At 37.9% G+C, this 14,783-nt stretch overlaps 1 protein-coding gene across 1 annotated transcript in view; it reads right to left on the bottom strand.

The window, feature by feature from the left end:
- Positions 1-14,783, bottom strand: part of C3H9orf135 (chromosome 3 C9orf135 homolog) — a 70,914-nt gene that overhangs the window by 6,687 nt on the left and 49,444 nt on the right. Inside the window, exon 4 of the mRNA XM_036021736.1 lies at positions 9,141-9,198. Coding sequence (XP_035877629.1) covers positions 9,141-9,198 — 58 coding nt within the window. The remainder of the gene's footprint in view (positions 1-9,140; positions 9,199-14,783) is intronic.

Below are 14,783 nucleotides of genomic sequence, written 5' to 3'. Positions count from 1 at the left end.
TTAAGATCATATCATTTCTATTGGATATTTTATCCCCTGATGGTTTCATTACACACATCAGAATAATTGGCAAATATAGCTATAATAAATATATAACTAGTTATATATTTTGTTACATATATAAGAAACATTTACTATCCACTTTTATTTGATAAAATTTTACAAAGAAAAAGTACTTGTAACAAATTCAGGTATTCAACTAAAAGAAAGTCATCATAGAAAGTGCAAGGAAGTATAGGCTATGGGTATAAATGTAAACATTTATATCATTAATGAGTCCAGTCACCATAGTAAGGTTTCATCACAAAGAAAAATGTGGGGATCCACAGGAACAAACATCACAAAATAAGCTGACAATATCACACAAACTTTAATAATGGCCAACATCAAGAACTAAGCAGTATACTATACTATTGAAACTTAGCTATTGACTACTTTTTTTCTTCCTTATGCACAAATTTTTTGGTCTTATCATTTTAATCACATAAAATAAATATCATTTTTCTTACTCTTCAATCTATATTATGTGAGGACATCTATAAATCTTATACATTTTTTACTTTCTATTGACTTTATTAGGGTGACATTAGTTAATAAAATGATATAGGTTTCAGGTGTGCAGTTCTATAACATATCATCTGTATATTATACTGTGTGTTCACCACCCCAAGTGAAGTCTCCTTCCATCACCATTTATTTCCCCATCACCCTCTTCTACCTCCCCCCACCCTTTTTTCCCTCCAGTAATCACCGTATTTGGTCTGTGTCTGTGAGTTTTTGTTTGTTTGTTTGTTTATTTGTTTTTGCTTAGCCCCTTCATCTTTTTCACCCAGCCCCACAACCCCCCTCCCACAACTATTTTTCATGTTTTATATTTGTAGTGGTATAGTTAGGTATAAATTTGAAGCTTAGAATTCTCAATTTAAATTTTTTTTTGTTTTTCTCCATTACAAAAGTCGAATATGTTCACTGTAGAAATTAAAGATAATCAAAAAGAAGAAAATGAAATCTCCCACTATCCCAAGTTTCTTAACACAGAACTGAGCTTTATGACTTACCCCAAAACAAAAAGGAAATCATGGTTACTTAACTTCAGAAGTCAATATAAGTGCAAATACAATTACTGAAAAACTAAATACCAAACAATAATTCAGAACTGAGTTTCCTGAAAATAGATAGCCACAATTTCTCAATTGTTGGTTATACACAAGATGAGCAGAAGTTATAATATTTATTTCCTAATTTTCAAGTAGACTTGAATTAAATGTCTGCCAATGCCCTTAATCAAAAAGATTACTTGGTTATAATTAAATGACTACTAGGATAGGACAAGATCAATGAAAGAGGCAGGATCAATAAAAGAGAATCAAATCAAAGAGTAGAAGTTGAGAGCCAGAGAGCTCATGAATATCTTTCTCTCTATATTAGTGAAGATTCTCCGGGAGGGAAAGAGAGAATCAAAGAGATGGAGATTTTAAGAAACTGGTTCACATGACTGCAATGGTGGAAACTCCGCCAGAGTTTCTATGTTACAGGGGTTGAGTAAGGATTCCCTCTGCTCCAAGAAACCTCAGGTTTTTGCTCTTAAGGCTACCATCCACTGATGGGACATGGCCTACCCACATGACTGAGGATAATCAATAAGGCAAACCCTATTGTATTCCAGTTAACTGAGAGGAGCTCCAGAAGTCCTGTGGAACTATATAACGCAGCTGCCAATAGATGCTGAGGTTGAATCGGAGACTCAGAATGAGAATTGTTTGCCTATAAGATACAAAATCATGCCTACATTTATACATACAAGGTCAGCATACATACATATGTACAACATACAATGAGATCTTTCAGGAATGAAATTTAGATTGAGGGAGGCCGCCATCTCCTTCTGAACCCAAGTAATAGAAGGCTAGCTTCATGGCTAACTAGCAGCAGCATTTTAGAATATACACTAGGTACAACTGTATGACCCCTTCTCTCTTCTCCAACTTCACCCCCGCCACTACTTCATTTTCAGAAGAATCTAAAACTCTCACTTTTTTTCACTTAATAATAAATAATAAGATACACAAGCATATTCAACAAGAGGTCATTACTTTTTTATTAGTAGATACTGAGTCAGAACAGTAATAGGGAAAAAGGAGAAAATTTAATAGCAGGTATATTATGATGCAGTACAAAGAAAAGTAGAACTAAAATAAAAGTCATGAAGATACATTGCAGAGCCTGGAACATTACCTAGTTAAATTTCAGCCTCAATTTTCTGGGTAGAAGTTTTGCAAATCCACATTTTATTCTAGACTACACACACACACACACACACACACACACACACACACACGCTGTCTACACCGGAATAAAATTGCCAAAGTGGAAATGGAAAGCTAATTTAGTTCCGGTGAGTGGTGCTTCCCACAAAACCCCTACCCTGTTCTAGATTCACTTTCTATCCCAGCTTTCAGTGTTTTTCAGCAAGTCTGCCTTTTCCTTGTCTCCTTTTTATGGCTCCTGGTAGGCATATCTTCTTACGAGCAGGAACACTAAAGGCAGTTCTGAGCTTGGGGGAGGGAGTTTCTTTCATGTGAATGAGCCTTATTGAACAATAAAGAGCTCCTAATGATGCTGTCCATGTTTAACTCCTCACCAAGGTGCATTTTTGTCTGGGATGATACTCAGAGTATTTGTGAGTCAATACAGCACGAACCAATCAGACAGAGCAAGTCCCGGAGGTCTCTGATCAGGCGGGTGTTAAACTTCTAGAAGGTCCAGGCTGGGCAAACTCAGCCATGAAGCACAGGAAGCCCAGTGCCCAGGGCCCACACTACTGTTGGAGGCTTACAAAAATGTTTCCATTTCTTTTAAAATCAGAATTTTAAAAATGAATATAACAACAATGTAACTATACTTATACTGCTAAATTGTACACTAAAAATTAGTACATTTTACATTATGTATATTTTACCACAATGAAACAATGCAGAAGCCATTTAGAAAAGCTAACTCTAGTAAATGATAGAAACTCCTAGCTAAGTCAGGAAATGATGCTGGTAATATAGCATTCATAAATATCTCAGGGCAGAAAGCTTTGGCACCTATTATACTGAAAATTTTATTTAAAATAGGGTGTAAACGTCCAAAAGTATTTCCCAGGAAGAAAATGAGTATTGTATACTTTAGTTTTGTGTAATAATATTCATTCACATATTGGCAATAATTTCAAGAATGTTAACAAAAACAGGCTCACATAACATGGCCATAAAACATAATAACATAGTAAAAATATTTAAGGAGGCAGTATAAAAGAAGGGAGAAAAGATGGGTAATTTTTACAAAATGCCAATGAAAAATATAGTCTAAAAATGTATTTTTTAATAAGCTTTTAAATCCAAAGAGTTAATATAATCCCACTTGGATTATGTTTGTTTTTATACCAATGCAGTTGCAAAATATATTGTTCAATTTTTTCTAATGGAAGAAGGAGCCTGTGAAGGCAAAAATGCTTAATGCCCAGGAAAGTCAGCATGCTGCCCTGGGTCTGGGGAGTCCAGGGCAGGGCCTGGGCCTGGGTCTGCCAAGGTGGCAGGGTTCTGGGGGTGGGGGGTTTAAAGCCACAGCTAATTTTCAATCAGCACAAAAATATCAATATTTTAACAATGCTATCTCCATACCAGTGCATAGAAGCCCAGTAGTAGGACAGGCCAATCCTGCTGTTACTGGAAATGATTCTTTTTTTTTCAATATTTTTATTGATTATGCTATTACAGTTGTCCCATTTCCCTCCTTCACTCCCCTCCACCCTGTACACCCTCTCCGACCCACTTCCCCCCTTTTAGTTCATGTCCATGTGTCATACTTATGAGTTCTTTAGCTTCTACATTTCTCATACTATTCTTACCCTCCCCCTGTCTATTTTCTGCCTACAATCTATGCTACTTATTCTCTGTACCTTTTCCCCCTCTCTCCTCCCACTCCCCTGTTGCTAACCCTCCATGTGATCTCCATTTCTGTGGTTCCACTCCTGTTCTAGTTGTTTGCTTAGTTTCTTTTGGTTTTGCTTTAGGTATGGTTGTTAATAATTATGAGTTTGCTGTCCTTTTACTATACGTTTTTTTTAAATCTTCTTTTCTTAGATAAGTCCCTTTCACATTTCATAAAATAAGGGCTTGGTAATGATGAACTCCTTTAACTTGACCTTATCTGGGAAGCACTTTATCTGCCCTTCCATTCTAAATGAAAGCTTTGCTGGATAGAGTAATCTGGGATATAGGTCCTTGTCTTTCATGACTTGGAATACTTCTTTCCAGCCCCTTCTTGCCTGTAAGGTTTCTTTTGAGAAATCAGCTGACAGTCTGATGGTAACTCCTTTGTAGGTGACTGTCCCCTTATCTCTTGCTGCTGCTAAGATTCTCTCCTTCATTTTTACCTTGGCTAATGTAATTATGATGTGCCTTGGTGTGTTTCTTCTTGGGTCCAATTTCTTTGGGACTCTGTGAGCTTCCTGGACTTCCTGGCAGTCTATTTCCTTTGCCAGAATGGGGAAGTTCTCCTTTATTATTTGTTCAAATATGTTTTCAATCTGTTGCTCTACCTCTTCCCCTCCTGGTACCCCTGTAATTCGGATGTTGGAACTTTTAAAGATGTCCTGGAGGTTCCTAAGCTTCTCCTCATTTTTTTGAATTCTTATTTTTCTATTCTTTCCTGTTCGGTTGTTTCTTTCTTCCTTCTGGTCCACTCTATTGTTTTGAGTTCCAGTTTCCTTCCCATCACTATTGGTTCCCTGTGCATTTTCCTTCATTTCTTTTATGGTAACCTGCATTTTTTCATCTAATTTGTGACCAAAATCAACCAGTTCTGTGAGCTTCCTAATTACCAGTGTTTTGAACTGTGCATCTGATAGGTTAGCTATTTCTTGGTCACTCAAAAGGATGAGTTCTGGGGCACTGATTTGTTCTTCTATTTGAGCCATCTCTCTCTCTCTCTCTTTTTTTTTTTTTTTTTGGTCTGGTGGCTCCTGTTACGGTGAGGGGCAGAGCCTTAGGTGTTCACCAGGGCTGGGCACCCCAGTCGCTAGATTGTGACGTTATATATGAGGGCGGGGCCAAGAGGGAACAATGGCAGTAGCTCCATTCTCCGTGGGACCTCAGTCCCCTCCCTGGGATCCTGGGTTGTGCATTCTGCCCTGGTCCACAATCGCCACCTCACTGGGTCTGCCAGCTGCCGCTTGCGTACTCAGGGTCCACCCGCTTCCATCTTGTGCGCTCCAGATGCCTTACATGCTCCAGTTGCCTTATGCGCCCAATTCGCCCAATTCTCCCTGTTCTCCAAGCCGCGACCCATGCTCAGCTGCTTGTCTCCGCCCCTCCTACCAGTCTGGATGAACGGGTCTATTTCAACTTCTTGGCTGTCCGACTTCCATTCATATAAATTTTCTGTTAGTTCTGGGTGTTATTCTTCCTCTAAATTGTTGTTGTTCCAATCTTGGTTGTGCGTGGAGGTACAGTGTATCCACCTATGCCTCCATCTTGGCCGGAAGTCTTGGAAATGATTCTTAAACAGATGTGGCCTCTTTTCTTACCTATTACAAAACACTGCATGGACCCTGTGTGGTTGATTTGGAATGCATGCCAACTTTAAGACATAATTCTCTATTAAAAACTCCCTCAGCTTTCTATCCCCAAACAGACCAGGAGATGCAACACTTTCTGATTTAAAGGTGCTCATATGCCTTTAAAGATAATTGAGGCAGCTCTATTTAGGAAAACAAAAGTCACTTCACACATGATACTGACCAACAAGATGTACCCAAATGACAGCTGTGTGGCTGGGCGGAGCCATTAACTTCCAAACTGCTCCCAAATTTCACTGAGGGCTGGAGAGTCTGCCGCGGCCTTCTGCCCTGCTCTTCTTTCCTGCTGCCTCACAATTTGAGTTTTAACAACCATATTTGGAAACTAGGCAGCCTTCTGTCTTATCGTTTTCTCACCTTCTCAAGTCAATGGCTTTGATTCCATTGTAGAAACTCATTCTCATGGCCACAGCCTGGATTCCATCATCCCCCTATGTCTGAAGTTCTGATGAATTCAGTACATCCTCTTGCACATTACTTCCAATTCTTCTATGGCTCTCTCACTCCTTCACGACCGCCATGTTTGCTCTTTTTTCTCAACATTCCTGTTCCCTCGGGCCTTCAACTTCCTGAGTTTGCTAGTCCTTGCCTGAACTAATTCTTTTCTTTACTCATCCTGGATGTATTCAGTAGATACACTCATGCTCGGCTCACTGGTCCCAGCCTCAAAGGCTCTTGTACTCTGCAAACAGCCAGCCATGGACCAGGCCTCTAATCTACCTTCTCTGAAACTTTTCCTCTTAGGAAAAGGATGAGGAGGCTTTTAAAATAAGATATCTTTCAACTGAAATTGAGTGAGCTGTAATAAACATGCAGTGTAAAGTAGAGTTCTGAAGAAGTAGCTTGCAGTTCTCTTTTATCTCTCCTTGGAAATGATTTCATAGCTTTCTAATGGTCTGTATTTCCTTAATAATATTCAGAGCTATGGTGTGATCATTTGCATTTTCCTTAAGCTTCCCATAATGTTGTCCCACTCATGTGAATATGTAGTTAAGCAAGTGTAAGAGCCCATAATATAAAAATTAATGAAGTCTCAATTCGTGCACCGAATTTGAAATAGTATGAATCCAAATATTTTAAGATTTCATCAAGAATTATATAATTGTAAAGGTGGTAGCCTGAGTGAGTGGTGAACTGTTCATGCTAAGGCCATATGGTAACATACTTAGCAAGTAAAAAATATTCTTCTTCATTTGTTAGTATTTTGTGAAGTATACACTTGTTTACATGTGTAATAACTTCAGTCACTATTCTGCTGTTATTTAACCATCCACTGTTATAATTTACAATATTTTTGTATCCTATAAGAATGTAATGCACAGACTCACGAAACAGGAGTGCTAGGAAACAGTGTTGAAAACATGTCTCACACTCAATTACTTTGGCATAGGAGTTGGAAGTGAGTGAACAAAACTCTAAATAAAGCAAACAACTGCCATGACATGCTGTGCTGTTAATGTGGAAATCAGCAGTGGAGAAATATTAGAAATAATGCTGAAAATTAAAACCATAAATATATAACACAATGGCTAAAGATTTATGCACTCTGAGAATACATCCCACATTCTTTGTATTTCTGCCTATGGGGAAATTAGTTCTTTGAATTTTGTGAGTTTTTAATTATATACTCAACTTCCTTTGTTTAGAGATGGAACCAAATTCCATGTATGTAGGGAAATGAGCCTGAATTGCATTTTAAAATAAAGTATTTGTTTCCTTGTGTGTTTTTTTTAATTATAAACAATCAGGCTAAAAAGTGTAAAGATGAAGAAAATCACTGACAGTATCACCATTCAATGGCCAAATTTAGTAGTATTTTGACAGTTTCTTTAGCTTTTTCTCCATATTTTTACATTGCTTAGATAAAATAAATGTTTAATTTTGTATCTTAATGTTTTTCTTAATCTTAAATGAAGATTTATCAGGACACTAAGAACTATCTATGGATGTTATAAAGGCTTCAATAATCTCACCATCTGATTATAGCATATTCAATTAGTACTATTTCTAACACTAAAACATTAGGCACTTTCCAACTTTTGCCATTATAAATAATCTAGTGATGATTATCTTTGGATTTTAAATCATTTTTCTTTGAGGAAATTTCTTAGAAGGAGAATTATTACATCAAATGGTATCTTGATACATACTGCCAAATTCCTTTCCAGAAAGATTAAAACAATTTAAAATTTGCCTGGCAACAGATAAAAGAACCCATCTCTCCCCATCTTCACCTCACTGAGTATTAAATTTATAAATTTAATTTACAATTAATTTAGTTTTCTAGTCCTCTAAAATAGTAATTATTTTCTTTACAGATTTCTGTTTGAGTATATATTTTAAAAATTAATGGTTACATGCAACACTTTATTATCTTCTTGGAATCTCTCTTGGGCTGCAGACAGAGGGCAGCAGGAGCTGGAGTCCAGGCTCACGCAGGCTGCTTGTCCCGGGTGGCTTCTTCATTCATAAGCTCAGCCTTGTTCCCTCCTGGCCGCTTCCCCTAGCACAGTGCTTTGTGCTTGGGTATCTTCCAAGGTGACTCAAGGCTCCAAGAATTGGAAGCAGTTTTTTTATAAGGTAAGGTAAGGTAAGGTCTGAAATAGGGTCACCTTTGCTATGTTCTAGTGATCAAAGCAAGACCTGAGAGTCCAGATTCAAAAGGCGGAAATGTTCACATCTTGCTGGGAAAGTGGCCTGTGCTAATAGGAAAACCCACCATCTTTGGAGACAACCTCTCACATCTCTATTGCTCTTTATTGATCTAAGCTTTTCCTCATGAACATATTTTAAATGTGTGTTGCTATAGTAATCATATGCTTTTTCCTTTATAGTTTACTAACCAGTTAGTGCTGCTGTTTTTCACATGCTTATTTTGTATTTACTCACCTTACTAAATGCTCTTATTTATTTTAATTCTCAGTTTAATACCTTGGTTCTCCTAAGAAGGTAATCATACTATCTTAAAATAAAGATAACTTTTTTCTTCTCTTTTTCAATAATCAAATCTCTTATCTATTGCACTGGTTAAGACTTCCAGAAGATGCAGCCTTGTTCTGTTTCTGGTGTATAACTTTTTAAGTATAAGTAAATTCAGGTTATAAACTGGGCACATTTTATCAACACACACATTTCCCAGAGCCAAATTAAGTCACTTACTTTTATGTGTCAATACAGTACAAATGAATAGAAAGACAGGTTCTTATTCCAGGTAAATTAAACTCAGGGACAGGGATAGTAAAAGAAGTTGAGAAAGAAAGTATTGACCCACTAATATGTTTTGGACACTGTAATATTTTCTCCCTGAAATCTATAAACATCTAAAAAGAAATCATAACCATAAAATATTGTATTGACTCCCTCAAATAGCAAATATCTCTAAATAAATACAAAATATCATAAATCTCAGCAATTTATCCTTTCTTCCTTAGCTTAACTATTTACACTGGATATAAACAATAATTTTATGTATATAAACAAGTATTATAATATGGCTTTCCAACCCCCTTGTACTCACAAATGGCTGATAGTCATATGGTGGAGTGTAGTCCTCAGTATATGTCGTCAGTGAACACCTACGAGGGAGAAGTCAGTATTTGAGAAAACAATGACTTCAAAAACAATCTTTGAAAAATTTTAGTGGTATATACTTAACATAAAATAAAAACACTTCAAGAAGGATCGAAATACAAATTTTAAAACCCACAACTTCTCAGCTTTGTTTATATTGTTACCTACCCCCAGCAGGGTGGTCTTCCTTCATTACCTCCAATTCAGCATCATCTACCACTGTCCTGTGCTAATAATATGCTACCAATCCCAAGTCCGTGAGCTCAGGTGCATTCCAGATTTTCGGAACTCTTCACCACCCATTTTCTGCCTCTCAAACCTTTTTGATCCTATGCCCAGGTTCTCTACTAGATAACAACTCACAAGATTAACAGAAGACAGGCAGGGGGACTAAGATAACATAGCTTCTTCCCCAGCCCCCATCCCATTAAACACACAGAATTTCACATAAAATACGTCCTACCTCCCCCAAGTGAAGGAGCATGGCCAAGCTCAAAAGGGGAGCCCTGAAGTGCTAGAAATGAAGATTTCTAGCACTCCTTAGAATGGGAAGCATAAGTCATCCCAAGGATAGGGGCTGGAGCTTGCACTGCATATCAAAGGCAGAAGACATGGCCTGGGGTGGGTTCACAGAAGGCAAAGAGCTGAACTCCCGCTCCCAGCCAGGAGTCTGTAAAGGCTGGACCTCCACATAACAGGAGCCAAAAAAACTCCAGTAACCAGTTCAGGGAAACTTGCCAGAAAGTTTCTTTCCATTTGAAACTGAGGGTGGCAGTAAAATCATTCTCCCCTGAGAAATTAAAGCTCTACTTCTATTCCTGACACTTTATGGAACTAAATGGCCAAAGAAATTCCTCTGAGAATTGCACACCTAAAAATACTGGGTACAAGGAAATTTAAACACTTTAATACATGCCTAAGCTAGTGGGAAAGTAAGAGAGTTCAACAAATGAAAGAATTCCAATACAAAAAGAAAGGCCAACTCAGAACAGTTAAAGGGTACAGGTGTTAATTTTACTTGCTGATAATCACTAATTCCTAACAGGCTTTCAATGTGTGGCTTCCAGAGGAGTAGTATTAGTATGATCACGTGGTAGTGCAACACATTACTCACATGTTTGTGGTGATGCTGGTGTGAACACACCTGCCGCACTGCTGGTCGCATAAAAGTATAGCAGTACAATTGTGTGTAGTACATAATATTGATTATGATAATGAGTGACTGTTACTGGTTTGTGTATTATCTATACTATACTTTACCACTATTTTAAAATGTACTCTGTTTGCTAAACTAAGAAGTTTTCTGTAAAACAATATGCTGTGTTAATGCCAGCAACGGACTCATACTTCTTGTGATTGCATCATTTTCTCTTGTGCCCAATTCAATCTCATTTGGTGGGAAAAAAACTGAGAACATCTGAGACTAGAGGATTTGAACACTGGCTTCAAGAAAGAGGCTTGGGGTATGCAAAACCACAATGGCAGTCTTTATAAGGCACTGCTTCTAGGGAAGTTGCAGGTGGGGACAGGTGGCAAAGTAAAGAAAAATAAGAAATCAGGTTCAGAAATTAACTGTCCTAGAACCACCGCTACCCTGCACTCCGCCCCCCAGCGCCCCCCCCTCCCCCAGATACCATTGATGAAATAAAGTTCACTTCATTGTTCTAGCAGAAGAGGGCACTCTTGAACTAAGATACAGAGGAAACTGCCCAAACTTCTCATTTTTCCTCCATAGGATTTATGGTTGCTGCCAGTCCAGGAAAATTAAACATGCTTAAAATGTGAAGAAAGGGCAACATTACTTTGAGACTAAACAATAGGTAAGAATCAAAACTAAGTTGATGAAAATGCTCCCCAGAAACATTCCTAGTCGGGGTAGTCCCCTACCAGCATTTCTATCCAACAATGTACCGGACATTCTAGCAAATGCAGTAAAACAAGAAAAAGAAGCATAAGTATAATAATTGGAAGGGGAAAGGCAAAATTTTCATCATCCACAGATGATAAAATTGTCTACATTAAAAAATCCAAGAGGATCTTTGAATCACAACAATAGGCAAGTTTCTGGAAGGCTGTTGGATACAAGACCAATACACAAAAACAGTATTCCCAAAGTCAGCAATGAGAAACTAGAACACATAATTAAAATGGAAAATGCAATAAAATCTCTAAAATTCCCAGAGGACTACATGTCACAGAAGATCTATAAGACATTTATGAGAAAAAAACACAAAATTTATTGAAGGACATAAAATAACTCCTCCATTTGTATATGGGTGACTCAGTCAGTCCATGCTATACATACACATACATATGTGCAACATGCATACATATCATTTCTAAGGGGTTCACAGTTTTACATTTGATATATAAGTACTGCTTAAATTATGATCTAAAACTTCTTTTGATCAAAAGACACCATGGATAGTTAGAAGAGAAGCCATAGACAGGAAGAAGATATCATAAAATTAAACAAAACAAGATTAGTACTCAGAATAAAACATTCTTGCAAATCAATAAAAAACAGAATCCCATAGAAAAATGAGCAAAGCCTATCAACAGCCAATTCACAGTAGAAAAAACATGGCTAATAACTATTTTAAGATAAATTCAGGCTAAAGATTCTGTCTTAAATTCAGTAATTAGTGAAATGCAAAGTAAAACATCTTGGTACCATTTCATAGCCATTAGATTGGTATAAATTTAAAATGCCTACAACATGTATAAGGATATGAAAGAATGGGTACATTCACACATTACCAGTGGCAGTGTCTTGCAAAATTAAAGGTGCATTTATCTTAATACCCAGAAACTCTATTTCTGAGTATAAAGAAATCCTTGCATCTATACTCAAGGAAACATGGATACGGAAACTCAGTGCACCCTTATGTGTAATAATGAAAATCTGGAAGCTAACTTCCATCAATAGGGTGGATATATTGGATGGTTATGATAAATATGGTACATCATTTCTATGAAAAATACAAAGCAAATTTGGCTAAAAAATTAACTTACATTGTAAGTAGATAATGAGTAAATAAATGGGTGTTTGAGTAGTATAATAGTCAATAATATTCCAGTGGAAATACAATGAAAATATTCCATAATCTTAAGATGTTTGTGCTAATAGATAACAATGAACTTGCTTCCCTACCTTATTCTTTTCCAAAGCTACGACTGAAATGATATGATTATGAGTCAAATATCAGCCCCTGCAAGGCGGCATTGGGCATCTCTCTCCTCACTCAGAGCAGGCAGACCCCCCTCCCATCTATGCTCAGGCCCACTTCCTCTCCTATTATCCTCCCAGCTCCGTCTGATACAGGTACTGAAAAATACTTACTGAGTGAATAAAGCAATAAAAATAATTATAAAGAGTTATAGATTTATAATGAGAACTTAAACAGAGGTAGAAATTAAAATATTCAGTTATCCTCTTGAAAAGCAATGCGGCTCAACAAAATGGAAACTCATATAATACTGAATGACTTTCAGTCAGTGAAACTCTATGTTTGCCTCTCCCCTTTTTAAATCTGAAGAATAGGGCAACAATTTTTAAGTAATATGGCTCGTCAATTTAAAATAAGGTGGTCTTTTGAGAATAAAAATATGAAAAATTCAACATAAATCTTCTTTTTAGATATCAGCTTGAGGCTATAGCTAAATTAAAAAGTATTAGAACAGAACACGTCTACTGGAAGAGAAATGGCCTTTGGAGAAACCCAGAAAGCAGAAAGTGAGAAGAATAAGGGAGGCATTGGTTTTCGGCATCATCCTGAAGAAGAGATGAGCTGGCTCAGGAAAAGACCTCTCTGGTTCTGGGAGCAGAGGCGGCCCACACCACTGTCAGTGTTCCACACCAGCTTGTGGCAGCCAATAATGACTCGAGTCACCGTCCGGGTCCACCAGGAGCAAGCCCGTGCCTCAGAGCTCTGCTTACCATTCCATCCCTCCCTCTAGCTATAGGTCCGAATGTCAGCCTCCAGCCCATGTTCAGTCAGGGCTCTCGCATGGGATTTCTTAGCAGAGACCAGTGGAAAAGGGGCAGTCACTCTGCTTTGATGAGAACCATGTGATGTGACACCCCTGCCCTCAGAGGGAGGAAATGATTCCAGCAGTCTCTAAAGTCCAACTCTTCCATGCATTTGCCTGGAGTTCCATGTGGTATTCCAGAATTTTTTAAATAAGCTCCCCTTTTGGCCCAAGATAATTTGATTGTGTGTCTGTCACACCTGAAAGAGTTCTATTATAATTAGGCAATCAGAGTCTGAGGTCATTGATTATTGTAGTCATATAACTACCCTTGCTCTGATTCCAAACACTCTGAACAACATTTTCGTTATAGTCTGGCTTCCAATATATATATATTTTTCAACCAAGAAAGAATGTTTTTATTAGACATGACTGGTATGCTTGAATATTTTATTTCTCATTACAAATTAACTAATTAGAATGATGGATTTTCTTGTGAGTTTAAGGACCACAAGTCAATCTTTATGAGCAGACAAATTCTGAAGCATGTATAAAAGGGAAGGAAATGTAAAACTGAAGACAAGATTCTGGTGAATTCACCAGGATAACGCCACACTGTGAGGGCGCTTGGAAGCTGGACGGCTGACTCTCACCCAGCACCACCCACAGTTTGCCACACATGCCCTCTTTAACCTTTATGGCTGTAAGGTAGAGAGCAAGTGGTGATGTTTTGTAAGATGACAAAGCAAAAGCAAGTTAATGATAACTTGATATGAAGTTATCATTAAAACCACGGTACTTGTTAAAACACCTACACTTGCACTAACACCAGTGGTAACTCCTGTGAATCTATAAGATGATGCACTAAAACCCACAGAATCACAGTTCTTAAACCTAGAAGAGCTTTAAAGATCAATTGCTCCTTTTCTGTTTTCTCTGGAGGAGAAGCAGATATTTTTCTCTCCCAGCTTCCCGACGGCCAGAAGAAGGGCATGGGACATCTACTCAGCGAATAAGACAGTCTTCCCTCAGAGTCTGAATCTGTGTACATGATTCAAAGAAGCAGGGAATTAATTTGGAATTAACGCCACTGCTGGCAGCAATAGAAGCTGCATTCATTATTTAGGAGGAGGACCATTATGTAGCCACATTACTTATTTAGCCACAGAGGGCCATGGAGTCTACCTGACTCTGTGTGGTAGGAGGAAAGGGGAAGCTCACAACCACTCTAGGAAATTCTGTCTCCTGCTTAACAACCATTATTTAAAAATAAAATCTCATCTTGTGCTGAAATGAACATGCCTGTCATTTCCTCCTCCTTCTACCTACTGAACTAAGCCACACACACCAAATCTGATAGTTCTTCCATAGCTGCTGAATGCAAGGCCTGCATTCAGAATCAGCTTCTCAGAAGCTAGTGGCAGAGAGAGAGAGAGAGAGAGAGAGAGAGAGAGAGAGAGAGAGATTGAGAGAGAGAGAGAGAAGGAGAGAGAGAGAGAGAGAGAGAGAGATTGAGAGAGAGAGAGAGAGAGAAGGAGAGGGACAGAGAGAGAGAGAGAGAGAGAGAGAGAGAAGACAAAATGGAGGACAATTTGAATTGGCTTTTACTCCTGAACCA

This window comes from Phyllostomus discolor, chromosome 3 (genome assembly GCF_004126475.2).
Source record: "Phyllostomus discolor isolate MPI-MPIP mPhyDis1 chromosome 3, mPhyDis1.pri.v3, whole genome shotgun sequence".
Taxonomy (NCBI): Eukaryota; Metazoa; Chordata; class Mammalia; order Chiroptera; family Phyllostomidae; genus Phyllostomus; species Phyllostomus discolor.
This window is presented reverse-complemented; position numbering and strand designations above follow the sequence as displayed.